The following is a 12,030-nucleotide window of genomic DNA, read 5'->3' as shown; positions in this document are numbered from 1 at the left end:
TTAAGTCCCTTCTTCTACACTGGAATTAAATGCTACACCATGCAAACATCAGGCTCAAAGCGTGTCAAGAAGCCATGGGCTGAGCACAGTAGCCTCGTGCAGATGCGTTACCGACGGAAAGGCACACTGCAGCGTATGCTGCGTAGCTATTTCGATGACTGTCGCTGCAAAGGTGTCTACCTCCTCATCCATGAAGACAACCGGTACTTTACAATTAATTTTAACAAGTCTGATGCTTCGAACAGCCACTTTCCACCACCAGACAAAGATATAGTGAGTGCCATGCGTACAGCCCCGGAAAGACGTAGCTCTTACAGAAACAGGAGAAACATTATCCACCTCCATCTCGAACAACGTGCGAGAACTACATGAAATATCAGAAGACTAGAGCAGGGAAGAAGAGGAAGCAAGAGAAACTTGAGAAGAAGCAGGAATAGAAGAAAGACTTGTAAATTAGTGTTAATTTGAAATCATCACTAAGCTCTTTTTGGAAAGTATATCTAGTCGAAGTTTTATTGGCTGCTTTCGCGTGTATGTGTCATGATGCAGCCGCCGAATATACAATCTATCCACTTATAAATTTAGACACGCTCAAAGCTATGGTGCTTGCTGAACCCTAAAATGCCAAGAATCAATAAGATTTCAAGTTCGTCTTTCACCTCAAGGATTGTCATTATCTGTGGCCTTTCACTTAAAAAATATGACATCCCTGATGGGCATCCTTTCTGTGGCTTTTTCAGTCAGCATGGCGCTATCCTCTGGTGAGAGTCGTCTCCTTACGGACTTTTAATTTTGTGGCCTTCTCTTCTGAGGTTATGGCGCCCCTCACGGGATTTGCTATGGTGGCTATGAGCTTAAAATTGTGTCATTCTCTGAGGGGCTCACTTCCCCAAAGATGCTGACACCACATGGGAATTCTATCTTTGTTGCCTTCTCACTCAAAATTCTGGCACTCCTCAAGGAGTTTACTCCCCCAAGGGGCTCACTTCCCCGAGAATGCCAACCCCGCATGGGACTCACTTCCTCAAGGATGCTGACACCGCATGGGATTCTATCTTTGTTGCCTGTTCACTCAAAATTCTGACACTCCCCAAGGGGCTTACTTCCCTAGGGATGCTGACACCGCATGGGATTTCAGTTTTTGTTGCCTTTTCACTCAGAATTTCGGCGCTCCTCAAGGAACTTACTTCCCCAGGGATGCCGACACCGCATGGGGTTCCATCCTTACTGGCCCCTGTGCAAAATTGTGACTCTCCTTGAGGGTTTGCCTTCATCAGCATTCTCCCAATTCCCTAACTCCCATAGGGGAATTACAGTTTTGGTCGTGGGCCACCACTTCACTGACTCCCGGGGGGGGATCCATATTAGGGCGTTCCGGCAGATGGGCGAGACGTGGAGCAAGATGTTGACTCGACTATACTAGCCACCACTTCAGTATCATCTAATTAATGCAAGAGGCAGATGGACAAATGACTGTGTATTATAATATCAAATAAAGAAATGAGCGGTTTGACATCCCATCTTCCATTAATTGCGTGTTGATGGTCGAGGACGTAATGTCCTCAGACGTCTCTTTCGTTGCATCTCCTCCTTCCTTTGTTGCTTCTTCTCCTTCCTTTTCTTTTGTTTCTCCCCCTTCCGTCTTTGTTTTTGCTCCTCCTTCCGCAGCTGGAGCCTCGCATTTTCGGGGAGCCAATGGTCTGGGAGATATGTTTCCTTCTCATAAAGCACACGGTGAACATATTTATTATTTCGCCATACTTTATCTCCGACATGACAAATCCTAAGGCTCTTTTCAACCTGCTGCGCCTCATACCAATAGGGAAGATTCTCCAATTCATCATGGGCCAACGGTTCTGTCGTAGCCCCAGAATCCGAGATATTGTCTCGGCCGTCGAGTTCGATACCACCAGGAGGCTGAGGCCGGTTATTTGAGGTCCTGTCAACAGACAGCCGCTCAGGCGGGACGTTGAGGGATCCTGCAGTCTTAGATGAGAAATAGAAATAGAAGGCCGCATTATGAGGAGCAAAACAGACAATAAAGAGGGAGAGATCATTAAACCCTTACTGGAGGTATTGGTTTGAAACGGCGCCTTTTGGAGAAAGTCACCCAACATCTCGCAATAAGCTGGAAGAGTGGGTTGTTGCGCACCGGGCGACAAAAGTTGACTGGGTAGTGGCGGAGGGCCCTCGGCTCCTTGTCTATCCATGCTGAGGATGTGCAGAGATGCAGAGGAGGAAGAGAATATTTGAAGCAAGATGGGCGAATATTTGAAGCAGGAAAAAGATTTGGAGAAGGGCGAAGGCTGAATTTCAAATGAGACCTTTTATAGCCCTTTATACCTCAACCCCATGTTGGCTGGACTGGCTGCACTGTCTGTTAGCAATCCCTTCCACCTGGTCCTTAATTCCTGAAGGGAACGCTAGGGCGGGCTGACCCGATACCCATCTTGCTGCGCCCTCTCGCAAAAAAGAGCACAGGGGTGAAGTCAGGGATGCTTCTGCACTGGTTCAGGCGCAGATGATTGGCTGCGGGTGTAGTTCCGTCTTTCCATTACATGCCAGTCCCATGTCCCTCGCCTTATCGACTGGAGGAGAGGATCGAACAGTTTGCCGGTTAAACTTCCTGGCATATCAGGAGGGTTGGGGAAAGGTTTGACTGGTATGAGCGCTGATTCAGTGCGGGGGAATCCCGTTCAACTGGTCGATGTTGGCTGGATGAGAGTCCAACGTTTGCTTGATCTGACGCCCACCTTGCTGCGCCCTTTGGAGAAGCCGGCATGGATGATAGGGCCAGAGGATGAGCTGCATTTGGCATTTCCCTTCATTTCGCTTTCGCGTATAAAGCCCCTATGGGATTGCCAAACCGCACTCGTGGGGGTGTGTATCACAAAATGATAAACCTCGGATGCAAATCGCGCCTTGGATATTGCTTCATGTTGGTGTTTTCGCTTAGAGTCGAGCGAGCACAGAGACGAAGTCAGGCGCACTTTTGACTGGCACACATGGTTGGGTGAAGTTCGGCCGTCCTCATGCATGCCCCCGTGCTCCTTGTCCCCGGGTTTAGCGGTTTGTGGATTCGACTTCCTGGCGCATGGCCAGGGGGAAAAGGGGGGGCTGAGTAGGTTGACTGGCTGATATTCACTGGACGAGAGCCCATGTTGGCATGGGGGTGGTGGCCAGGAGCACTTCTGCGTTAGCCCACCCCATCAATGCAACATTCCCCGGTTCGGCGGCTTCTTCGGTGTGGATGATTGGCGATCCACGCAAGACACATCTCAGCTACTATTTTTCCTACCCTCCTCGATTAGCCTCGACCTATTTTTGCTCGCAGGCGGGGGTTGATCGTGAGACATATAAAGACCTCCAGTGCCTCCTGGATCGAGATCGAGGGAGAAGAGCATCCCATCATCTCACCTCACAACATGGCTACCTTCACGTACGATATCACCTCCTCTGGACCTGCCAACCGTTCTCCCTCACCTCGGCTGCACATGGAGCACCTCCTGTGGGCGTACACTCCTGATCCTCGGTCAGACGAAGTGCACCAGCACCTCCTTCCAATGCCCATGCCCATGCCCGTGCCCCTCTTCTCTGCGTCCGGTGACCTCTCTAAGGATGCAGCAAGTGAGGTATTTGCTGATTTTTCTGCCCTGCCATCCACCGTCTCTGGTCTCGATGAGATTAACTGGAACGAATGGATCCTGCCCCCCCCAGTCGATGTTCCCCCACCGTCACTCCAACTGTCGGATTTCTCTGACGACCCCATCGAGGACCCAAGCCCGAAAGACGTTGCTGATGACCCACCCAATCAACGAGAGCCAACCCCTTCCCTGGCCCCAGATGATCGTGAAGGCAACATATCGAAGGAGCAGTTGAATTACTCCGATGGTGAGGCTGACCCACGCCTGGGCGAGAAACGCCACGTCCAAGCCGACCGATCAGAGCAAGTTATGCCCCTGGTGTCCGACCGTTGGGAAGGCGATGCGTTGGGGGAGACGCTGCATAATCAGGAATACATTATCTTGCCCCTTTCTCAGGTGAAGATTCTGAAGCTGGTGTATAAGCGAGACGGGGATGAGATGTACCAGATAGTAGGACGGATAGATTTACAAGAAACACGCGGATATGGCACACAAGGAAAGCCGTGGAAGTGCTTGGGTTCTGCTGGTAAGGCTCAGTACCTGCTCTGTGAAAAACATTTCTCACGCCTCACTCACTCTCGCAGAAGACCCAATCATCATCGATGAGCCAATGAGTCCCAACCTGCTTAGCGACTCCGATCCGTTTGTCGCCATTCCATCCCTTCAACGAAATTTAGAGAGGGTTCCCGGGGGTTACAAGGTGTATGCCAAGATGACATTGGACGATTTGCAGGAGCATGGAGGGTTGGAACTGCTGGCAGCCTACTGGAATAACGAATGTCGTCGAACGAGGTCACGTGGATTATGTCAGCACTGATTCAAGATGGCCCAACCTCACGAAACCTTTCTATTTCTAGTTAGTTAGCTGCTTGGATTTGTGTAGCAATTGACGCTTTCGTTTTCTATGTTTGGTTTCTTCACTTCGTTTCACTTTACTATTTCTTCTTCATTATATCTATCCTGGCCAGCACACACATTTCCAGACCTTGAAATTCCATGATAACACTTCGGATACCATTGCCCCGGGAGAGAACGCCCAGACCTCTCTCCCTCCTGATGCTCGCGAACCCCCCCTTGAAGAGCACACTTTGACCTCAGCGATGTCGAACGCGAATCATGGCATGCAAAAGTATTCTGCCTTTCTACTGCTGAGACGGCCGTCAGCCGTCTGGAGCGATCAAGGAGATTTGGATTGGATGCAGATTAACAAGAGAAGAGCTGTGAAATAAATTTATAATTACTAGCTTTCATTTACCCCATCAATATGTCATACAGGCCACCACCTTTCACTTGTCAACTGCTGAAGGAACCAAGGCTTCAATTTATCTGACTCATCTCATATATATCACCATATCACCACCACTAATATTGTAGCTTCGCTCCCATGATCCATACTCTCCTTTTCCAACATTCTTCTCCCGGAACCATTGGTCTTTCCAGTGTGCAAAGTAAACACTCATACCTCTTGTTCCCCTCGCTGTCACACAGAAAATATGGTCCAGCAGTTCAGGAACATCGCACCCAACTCTTGAGGACCATGATTCCTGCGGGTTCTGCTGATTGATGTTGTACAGCTCCTCCAGTTTTGATCTCGCCACTTCTGGATCATCGAAGTTCCACGGTGATACCCAAGTAGGGTCGAAGCAACATAGATACTCATTTTCATCATGGATGTCGCAGTATCGACGGTCAACGGGGCCGTGGTAGTTCCATTTGTCGTCGTATGTGTTTTCCATCGCCAAAGCTACACTGTCGGCAAGAGTAACTTCCGCATTGCCATCAGAGCAGGGAGCCACATCGTGGGTGCTCAAACTTTGTCCCTGGGCTGAACTGCACACGGGATCTGCCTCATCTGCTCACCTATTAGATATGTTTGCGGGAGAAGTTGCAAGCGCTTACACTTATCATTAACACGTTGATGCATGTCTGATTCCATCATGTCATCAGGAGAAGGTTGATCCCGATCCTCCACCAGATTGGGTGAGCTACGGCTGTCACCCTCCCCGTGAGTTTGTGGCCTTGTGGGCGTAAGATGATGGCGGCGAGAACGAGCTATAGGGGAACGATGGGATGCGTGTGCGCGGTTGACTCTTCTGGAACGCAGGTTAAGAGCATTGGCCTTTTCAGCGGCCATGGCTTGTCTGCGGGTTCTAGTCATCCTGTCAGGACAAGTAGGCAAGGAGCAAGTGCGAGCGAGATAATAAGAAAGAAGGGGAATGGAGAGAGCTGAGGGGGGAAACCACGCGTATTTATACCCGTAGTGAAAGCACAGCCGCCTCTCAATCACTAGACCATGCATCCTGTGGCAGCAGCAGGGGGTTGGCTGTAGACCAGAATACTGATCATCTGATTCACCTCCCTGTCCATGGGAGAACAGCGCCGGGGAAGGAGACCAAAGGCTCCATCGGCGCTCCCTCCCCCCCTCTCCCCGGCAAGCACCCGCGACACTGAGCACGGGAACAATAATCTCGATGAGGTTTTCCCCAAAGGTGTGGGATGATGTCCTCCGTGCCGCTGCACATCCGCCACGCGGAGAAGCCTCGGGGTTGTTTTGAGTGATGCGCATCCCGGGTCGACCTGGGCAGGCATTTCCAGGTGCATCAACTGGAACACACGATGCACAGGCGGAGCCACCCACTCTTCCCTTCTGTAGAGATGCCCGCGATGGTTTTGCATGGCCCAACCCGCCTGCGCCTATATGGAGAACAGAACACAAGCGGCTCATGGTCAATGATCTGAGGCGCGTTTTATTTTCAAGGAATTTGGCTTTGAATGGGACCGGGCTGGGAACTCTCGGAGTAGTGGAGGGTCGTGTGGTGCAAATATAGCTCAGGAATGGCCGGATTTCCAAAACTGCCCTGGGTCCCGAAATAGGGGCGCGAGCCGATTGTTACTGCGGTCCTTTTTGGAAAAGTGGCCCTGGGGCACTGCTCTCCCTAGGGCCACTGCTCTCCCTGGGGACACTGCTCTCCCTAGGGACACTGCTCTCCCTGGGGACACTGCTCTCCCTGGGGACACTGCTCTCCCCGGGGACACTGCTCTCCCTGGGGACATGGCTGTCCCTGAGGACATGATTTCCCTAACCGTATTTTGTTCAATAGATAGGCGATATACGGCGTCGGCTCGGCTTTCCTGGTCGAGCGCAACTTGCCGTGCCACCAGCCGTGGATGGTCTTGTGAGGCGGCTGTGCCTACCGGGTATAAATATGCGTGGTTTCCCCCTCAAGTCCTTCCGTTCTCACTCCTCCTTATTATCTCGACTCATCCTGAGAATGTGGATCCGCCTCTCTTCCAATTCCTTCTCCACCCACACCGCCGCGAGACACCAACCACCGAGAGGCCCTTGCGTACTCGAGGACGACCGAGCGAACATAAAAAGACCGACAGCAGTGCTCTTCATCCCTCCTCTTTGTTTTTCCTGAGCACCACCATCTTTCAATCATGGCGTCAGCTGATATTCCCCACGACGGGCTTCATCACACTGTCACCATCAGTTCAGATTCCGAGATGAATGAATGCCAGCCCCCAGCGCGAAAGCTGCGAAGAAAGAGACCCCGCACAGACTACAGCTATCCTATGTATGAGGCTCAATTTGATGACCCGGCACCCTCCGAAATGTGGCAGCCACCGAAAAGACGTAACCTGGACATGGTATTGGTAAGACTCCTCCCTGTAGGGTCCATGGCGGGGCTCCTTCTTGGCTGATAATGAGATAGGAAACCGCGAACCAGGAAATCCATAACATTTTCAAGGCGGAGCATGCGGAGAGAGTGACGCTGGAGAAAGAAGTGCGGCACCTGCGTGCGGAAATGGCTAGGAAGAATGAGCGGGTTGACAAGCTTGAGACCAAACTCCGTGAGCTAGAGCATGAATGTCGATGCCGGATCTGTTATGCCATCCCATCAGGGTGGCGGACCCTTCTGTGTGGACATCGGTATTGCCCGGAATGCACTCCCCCCATTGGTGAAACCTGCGGAATGTGTCGCCAGGTTATCGTTGGTGTTATCAAGAGCCACTAGGCAGAACACAGACGGTTGATTTTGGTTGTATGGGATGTACAGCTAAACGAGTGTAATCGAGATTGAAGAAGCAGATCTGCACATGCGAGCTGTATTGGCACCTCAGTTCTGTTCCCCGGCTCACTCTCAAGATGTTTTTGATGTTGGCGTGTTGTTGGCGGAGCATTGTGTTTTTGAAGATAGATCCTACACGGTATATCCGGTCATGCAAGTGATAGGTCAACGTGAGATTAAATTTTCTTATCATAATGGCAATAATTAGAGGATTCTACTGTATTCATAACTAGCTAGAACCACTGAGAAGAGGAGATTTCAAAATAAAAAGAAAGAAAACAATAAAGGGAAAGAAGCAGAGATAAGTAGAGAAGGAAAGATTGACAGGCCGGCTGTCAGGGCCATCGCGGGCATCTCTAAAGAAGGGAAGAGTCGGACAGGGAAGTGGATTGTACTTGGTGGAAAGAGGACTCTACCGTTGATCAATCCAACGAAGCATAGGTCCACGTGCATATTGTGCCTCCTGTACATTCTGCCCCTTACCAGCTCCAGTAGACGACCTCGTAATTTCATCTTTGTGGACTCAGAATGGATCCCCCCTCACTTGCGGCCTATGTATGCACTCGGTGGACCATCTTCGCATGGCTCTGCACATGCATCTTGTGTTCCAGTTTGATCTGGCACCAGCTGCACCACGCCGGCTCCCCGTCCTTGAGATGCCGGAGGTGATCATCCCGGAAATGGCGGCCCAGGTCCGCCGGCCGCGAGTATCGATGAATGCGCCGGTGATCCGACGACCGGGGGTGCGCGTAACACTCAAAACACCCCCGAGGCTTCTTCGCGTCGCGGATATGCTCCTCGGCGGCGCGGAGGGCATCATCCCACCCCCCAGCAGAGGTAACCTCGCCGTGAGCATCGTTCCTATTGTCCGTGCCATCGGGTGTCTGCGGCGGCGGGTGGGGGGCCTTTGGTCTCCGTCCCCGGCGCGGCCCACCCTCGAAGACACCACAGTACATCTGAACGCCATCAACACCGGCATCCCGTCGCCGCAACTCCCCCTCCACCGATCTGGATGTCGGCCATGTCAGGAGCTTTGAAAAAAGATAGATCATCTCCGGGAGCAACTGTTCGTCCCGTAGCATCTCCTTTGCCTCCTCGTCCACCGCCTCGCCGGAGAGCTGCCGTTCGATGTCGATCACGGCTTGCTTATCGTCGAACTCCGCCCGGACCTGTTTCCGGTACTTATAGAGAAGCCGCTTTCTTGTCTTCTTGACATCGGCCGATCGCCTCTTATGCTTCTCGATTAACTCGGGATCGTTGGTCTGCACGGCACGCCGTTTGGCCTGGTCCCTTTTTTGGATGGCTTCCTGCAGCTCTGGGTCCTGCTCGACGATCGCCTTCTGCGCATCCGTCAGATGCCGTGGACGTCGTTCGTCGAGGAGGCTGCCGATCCGCATGATTGCTCGTATCAGAGGGGAATTGGGGTCCAAGCCGCTGATCAGTGCCTGCATATTGAGGCCCACCTTGCGTGGAATATAGTGTTCCAGGAACGTGCGGATGCTAGCATGCTTCATGACTAGATTCTGCTCGGCATCGCCGACCAATCCTGCATGGATCGGTGTCAGCGCCTCTGCTTCCCAGGCAGTCTATCTGGACGAAAAGAGCTGAGGGCGTCTTCTTACCACTCTTGTTGAGGATCAGACCCCCACCATACCGGAAGCGATGGTTGAACCAGGCGTGCAGAAAACCCGCGATCTCGGCCATCACCCTGACGGAGGACGAAGGGTCCATCGTTTCTTCAGGGAAGATGCGGACCTCGCCGTCCTCCTTCGCCACTCTACAGAAGACATAGTGATTGGCCATCTCTGGCTTCAGTGGGATCGGCAGCTGCTGTCGGCCGCCCTCGATCTTCAGTCCCCTGAGCTTGGCCATTGAGGTTAGACTGGGAGCACTGAACGCATCGAAGAAGAACAGGATGCCGAAGAGAAAGACATGCGGACTGAGGATCAGAGACGGCTCGTAGATGATCTCCGGCAGGATGAACGTGTTCCTGGTCAGATGTCAGCCGGTGTGCGTGTCTGGGGATGATACCGGGGAGAACTTACGTCTGTGTGAGGCCGAGGTGCTTCTTCGTAAACTCGTAGCTCAATTCCACCGTCGGAAGGTGGGGCCCCCCGCTGGGGTCGCGCTGGAGCGACACCCGCAGGTCCTTGAATCGCAGAGCTAGGATGGCGCTCTTCCGGTTGATTGTGAAGAGGCCGAGCAGGTTGTAGAGGCAGATCTGCATCCGCTGCAGCCCAAGCCAGAATCTCTTCTCCTGCGTCCGCAGGACGGTCTCCTGAAGCGTAGCCATGTCCTCGACGTACACCGGGTCCTTCTCTTTCTCCTGCGTATCCAGCCCGTGTTTCTTGGCCAGCCGTCGAAGGCTCTTCCGTAGCGATCAGCCTCATCGATTAGCGCGCCCGATAGGGAGTGGGACTTACCTTCCGCATCAGCCGCATCAGCCGTCCATTGAGCTTGGTGCCAGTGGCACCCTCGTAGTAGCGCATGAAGTTCTTCCAGTCGAGATCCAGGGAGCTCGACTTCTTCGTCCCCTTCAGTCGTCGGCCGCCCTTCCCAAATTTCAGTTTGAAACGCCAGTTGAGGAACAGGTACAGATTGCGTCGCCCTGTGGCGCGGAGAGCGTCGACCGGATCCCACCACTTGGGGTCCGCGGAGGTTTTCGCCTTCTTCCTACAGTATCTGGAGATGGTTCCCCGTCAGTCTTGGATCACGGAGGTTGGGGTTCAGAGAGGGAGAGGGAGAGAGCTGACCGCTGCCAGTGATCCTCTAACCGAGCGATATTGACCCTGGTGCCAAAGGCGTAGTCGTCATCCTCATCCCCTGACAATATCTCGTCGTCCGTATCATCCTCGGGGTCTGTATCATCGTCTGAGTCGTCGGTAGCAGAGGCAGCTGCGCCCTTGGGGACCGGTGTGTTGGGCTTGTAGCGCAATCGTCGACGCCTGCGTTTGCCCTTCCGTCTGTCGCAAGGTGCGTCCGAATCGGGCTCCGTCAGCTCCGTCTCATATCCTCGATCGGACTCGCTGTCCGTAGCGAAGGGGGATAACTGGTCAGTCGTGCCTCGACGACGCCTGGGCATGTTCACGGCGCCGTGGAGGTCCGAACCGATGACGGTTGATAAAGCGATGAGAGGGGGAAGTAGCGGCGAAGACAGGACAGAGGGGTGAAGACCAGCAGGTGTGTTTTGCCGCGCAGAAGGGCCGGCTTGCTGGGGGTGCAAGTGGATGTATTCTCTTGATGTGGATTGAAGGAGGGGTGGCTCGAGGCCATCGGGGGCGGCTGGCGCTCATTATATAGAGCCATGATGGGATTAGGCGGATGGGCAGGGTGAGGAGGGCGACCCAAAAGGAGGCCGAAGATCGAGAGGAGCCGTTTCAGGTGGCCCTGAACGAAAAGGACCGTGGCCATCGAAGCGACCAGAACGCCAGCGGGAGAGAGCAGGCGTCGCGCGAGACGCCTGATCGTTGGACCCACCACGAGCTCACGTGTGCACGGTGGTTGGGGCGTGGCGGTTGGGGCGGCGGGCCGTGGACGGAACGCGTTGCGCTGGAGCGGCCGAAAATGGCGTGAAAACAGGCCCAAAGCAGCCGCCCCAGAGCAGAACGAAATTAACAGTCAGTATAAAAAACAGCAGCTATTAAAAGAAAAGAAAGCATTCACAAATCAAACTTTTCAAAACAAGTCAAAATCAAAAGTAATCAAAATTGCTACGCCCTGCCACACGCAGTGCCACGCCTTCGCTCCATCATACGCGTAGTCACATGACTACGCACAGGGCTTCACCTCCTGCTTGTTTCCGCTTGCACAGCATATCTTAGAGTTACGATGATGAAGAATAAGAATAGCATGCCCAAGAGCTTCTTCGTACGGCTTCGCCTTACAAATTGGTAGCATGTCTTGAGAGCTTCGCTCTAGATGTGTCAGCCCTAGCCAGCGAGCTCCGCTCCAGGAACCTGGACCCAGCACGGTCGCCCCGCGTCGCGTTCCAACATCATAGCCCAACAGCAACATCACCTCTACACGCCACCCACGTCATCAAGTCCCCGCAACCATCGCCCGCCCGCTCATGCAGCGCTTAGCAGATCTTGCGGAAGCCCTACCCACGGAGACGACCAGCTTCCTTCAGCCTGTGATCGCCACCGCATTCCAGCTCGCGGCCTACATAACGCGCTCCAACAGCCAATTCCTCCCCTTATTCCATCAGCAGACTAAGACAGCCGTACAATACATCACGACCCATTACGCCCTCCCCGCCCCATCCAGCTCCATCTTCCTACAGGACGGCTATCCGGCGGATTGGCTCATCGAAC

At 53.2% G+C, this 12,030-nt stretch overlaps 5 protein-coding genes across 5 annotated transcripts; 3 read left to right on the top strand and 2 right to left on the bottom strand.

Annotated features, from left to right (window-relative positions):
- Window positions 1–39: 39 nt before the first annotated feature.
- HCAG_07734 (predicted protein) lies at window positions 40–308 on the top strand (the record flags this gene model as incomplete). Its single annotated transcript, XM_001537375.1, has 2 exons — window positions 40–203; window positions 275–308. 2 exons carry the CDS (start codon window positions 40–42, stop codon window positions 306–308), a joined length of 198 nt encoding a protein of 65 aa, XP_001537425.1.
- A 3,117-nt stretch (window positions 309–3,425) lies between these two features.
- HCAG_07733 (predicted protein) lies at window positions 3,426–4,461 on the top strand (the record flags this gene model as incomplete). Its single annotated transcript, XM_001537374.1, has 2 exons — window positions 3,426–4,170; window positions 4,229–4,461. 2 exons carry the CDS (start codon window positions 3,426–3,428, stop codon window positions 4,459–4,461), a joined length of 978 nt encoding a protein of 325 aa, XP_001537424.1.
- Window positions 4,462–4,975: 514 nt separating this feature from the next.
- On the bottom strand, window positions 4,976–6,716 carry HCAG_07732 (predicted protein; the record flags this gene model as incomplete). The annotated part of the gene is made up of 3 exons (XM_001537373.1): window positions 4,976–5,496; window positions 5,544–6,338; window positions 6,539–6,716. The coding sequence occupies 3 exons, from the start codon at window positions 6,714–6,716 to the stop codon at window positions 4,976–4,978; spliced, it is 1,494 nt and encodes a 497-aa protein (XP_001537423.1).
- Window positions 6,717–7,085: 369 nt separating this feature from the next.
- HCAG_07731 (predicted protein) lies at window positions 7,086–7,663 on the top strand (the record flags this gene model as incomplete). Its single annotated transcript, XM_001537372.1, has 2 exons — window positions 7,086–7,301; window positions 7,361–7,663. 2 exons carry the CDS (start codon window positions 7,086–7,088, stop codon window positions 7,661–7,663), a joined length of 519 nt encoding a protein of 172 aa, XP_001537422.1.
- Window positions 7,664–8,268: 605 nt separating this feature from the next.
- HCAG_07730 (predicted protein) lies at window positions 8,269–11,614 on the bottom strand (the record flags this gene model as incomplete). The annotated part of the gene is made up of 6 exons (XM_001537371.1): window positions 8,269–9,263; window positions 9,340–9,707; window positions 9,763–10,085; window positions 10,141–10,390; window positions 10,471–11,005; window positions 11,494–11,614. 6 exons carry the CDS (start codon window positions 11,612–11,614, stop codon window positions 8,269–8,271), a joined length of 2,592 nt encoding a protein of 863 aa, XP_001537421.1.
- Between the last annotated feature and the right edge of the window lie 416 nt (window positions 11,615–12,030).

Source organism: Histoplasma capsulatum, genomic scaffold (assembly GCF_000149585.1).
Source record: "Histoplasma capsulatum NAm1 scaffold_9 genomic scaffold, whole genome shotgun sequence".
NCBI classification, from domain to species: domain Eukaryota; kingdom Fungi; phylum Ascomycota; class Eurotiomycetes; order Onygenales; family Ajellomycetaceae; genus Histoplasma; species Histoplasma mississippiense.
Note: the sequence above shows the minus strand (reverse complement) of the source record. Positions and strands in the feature narration are given on the sequence as shown.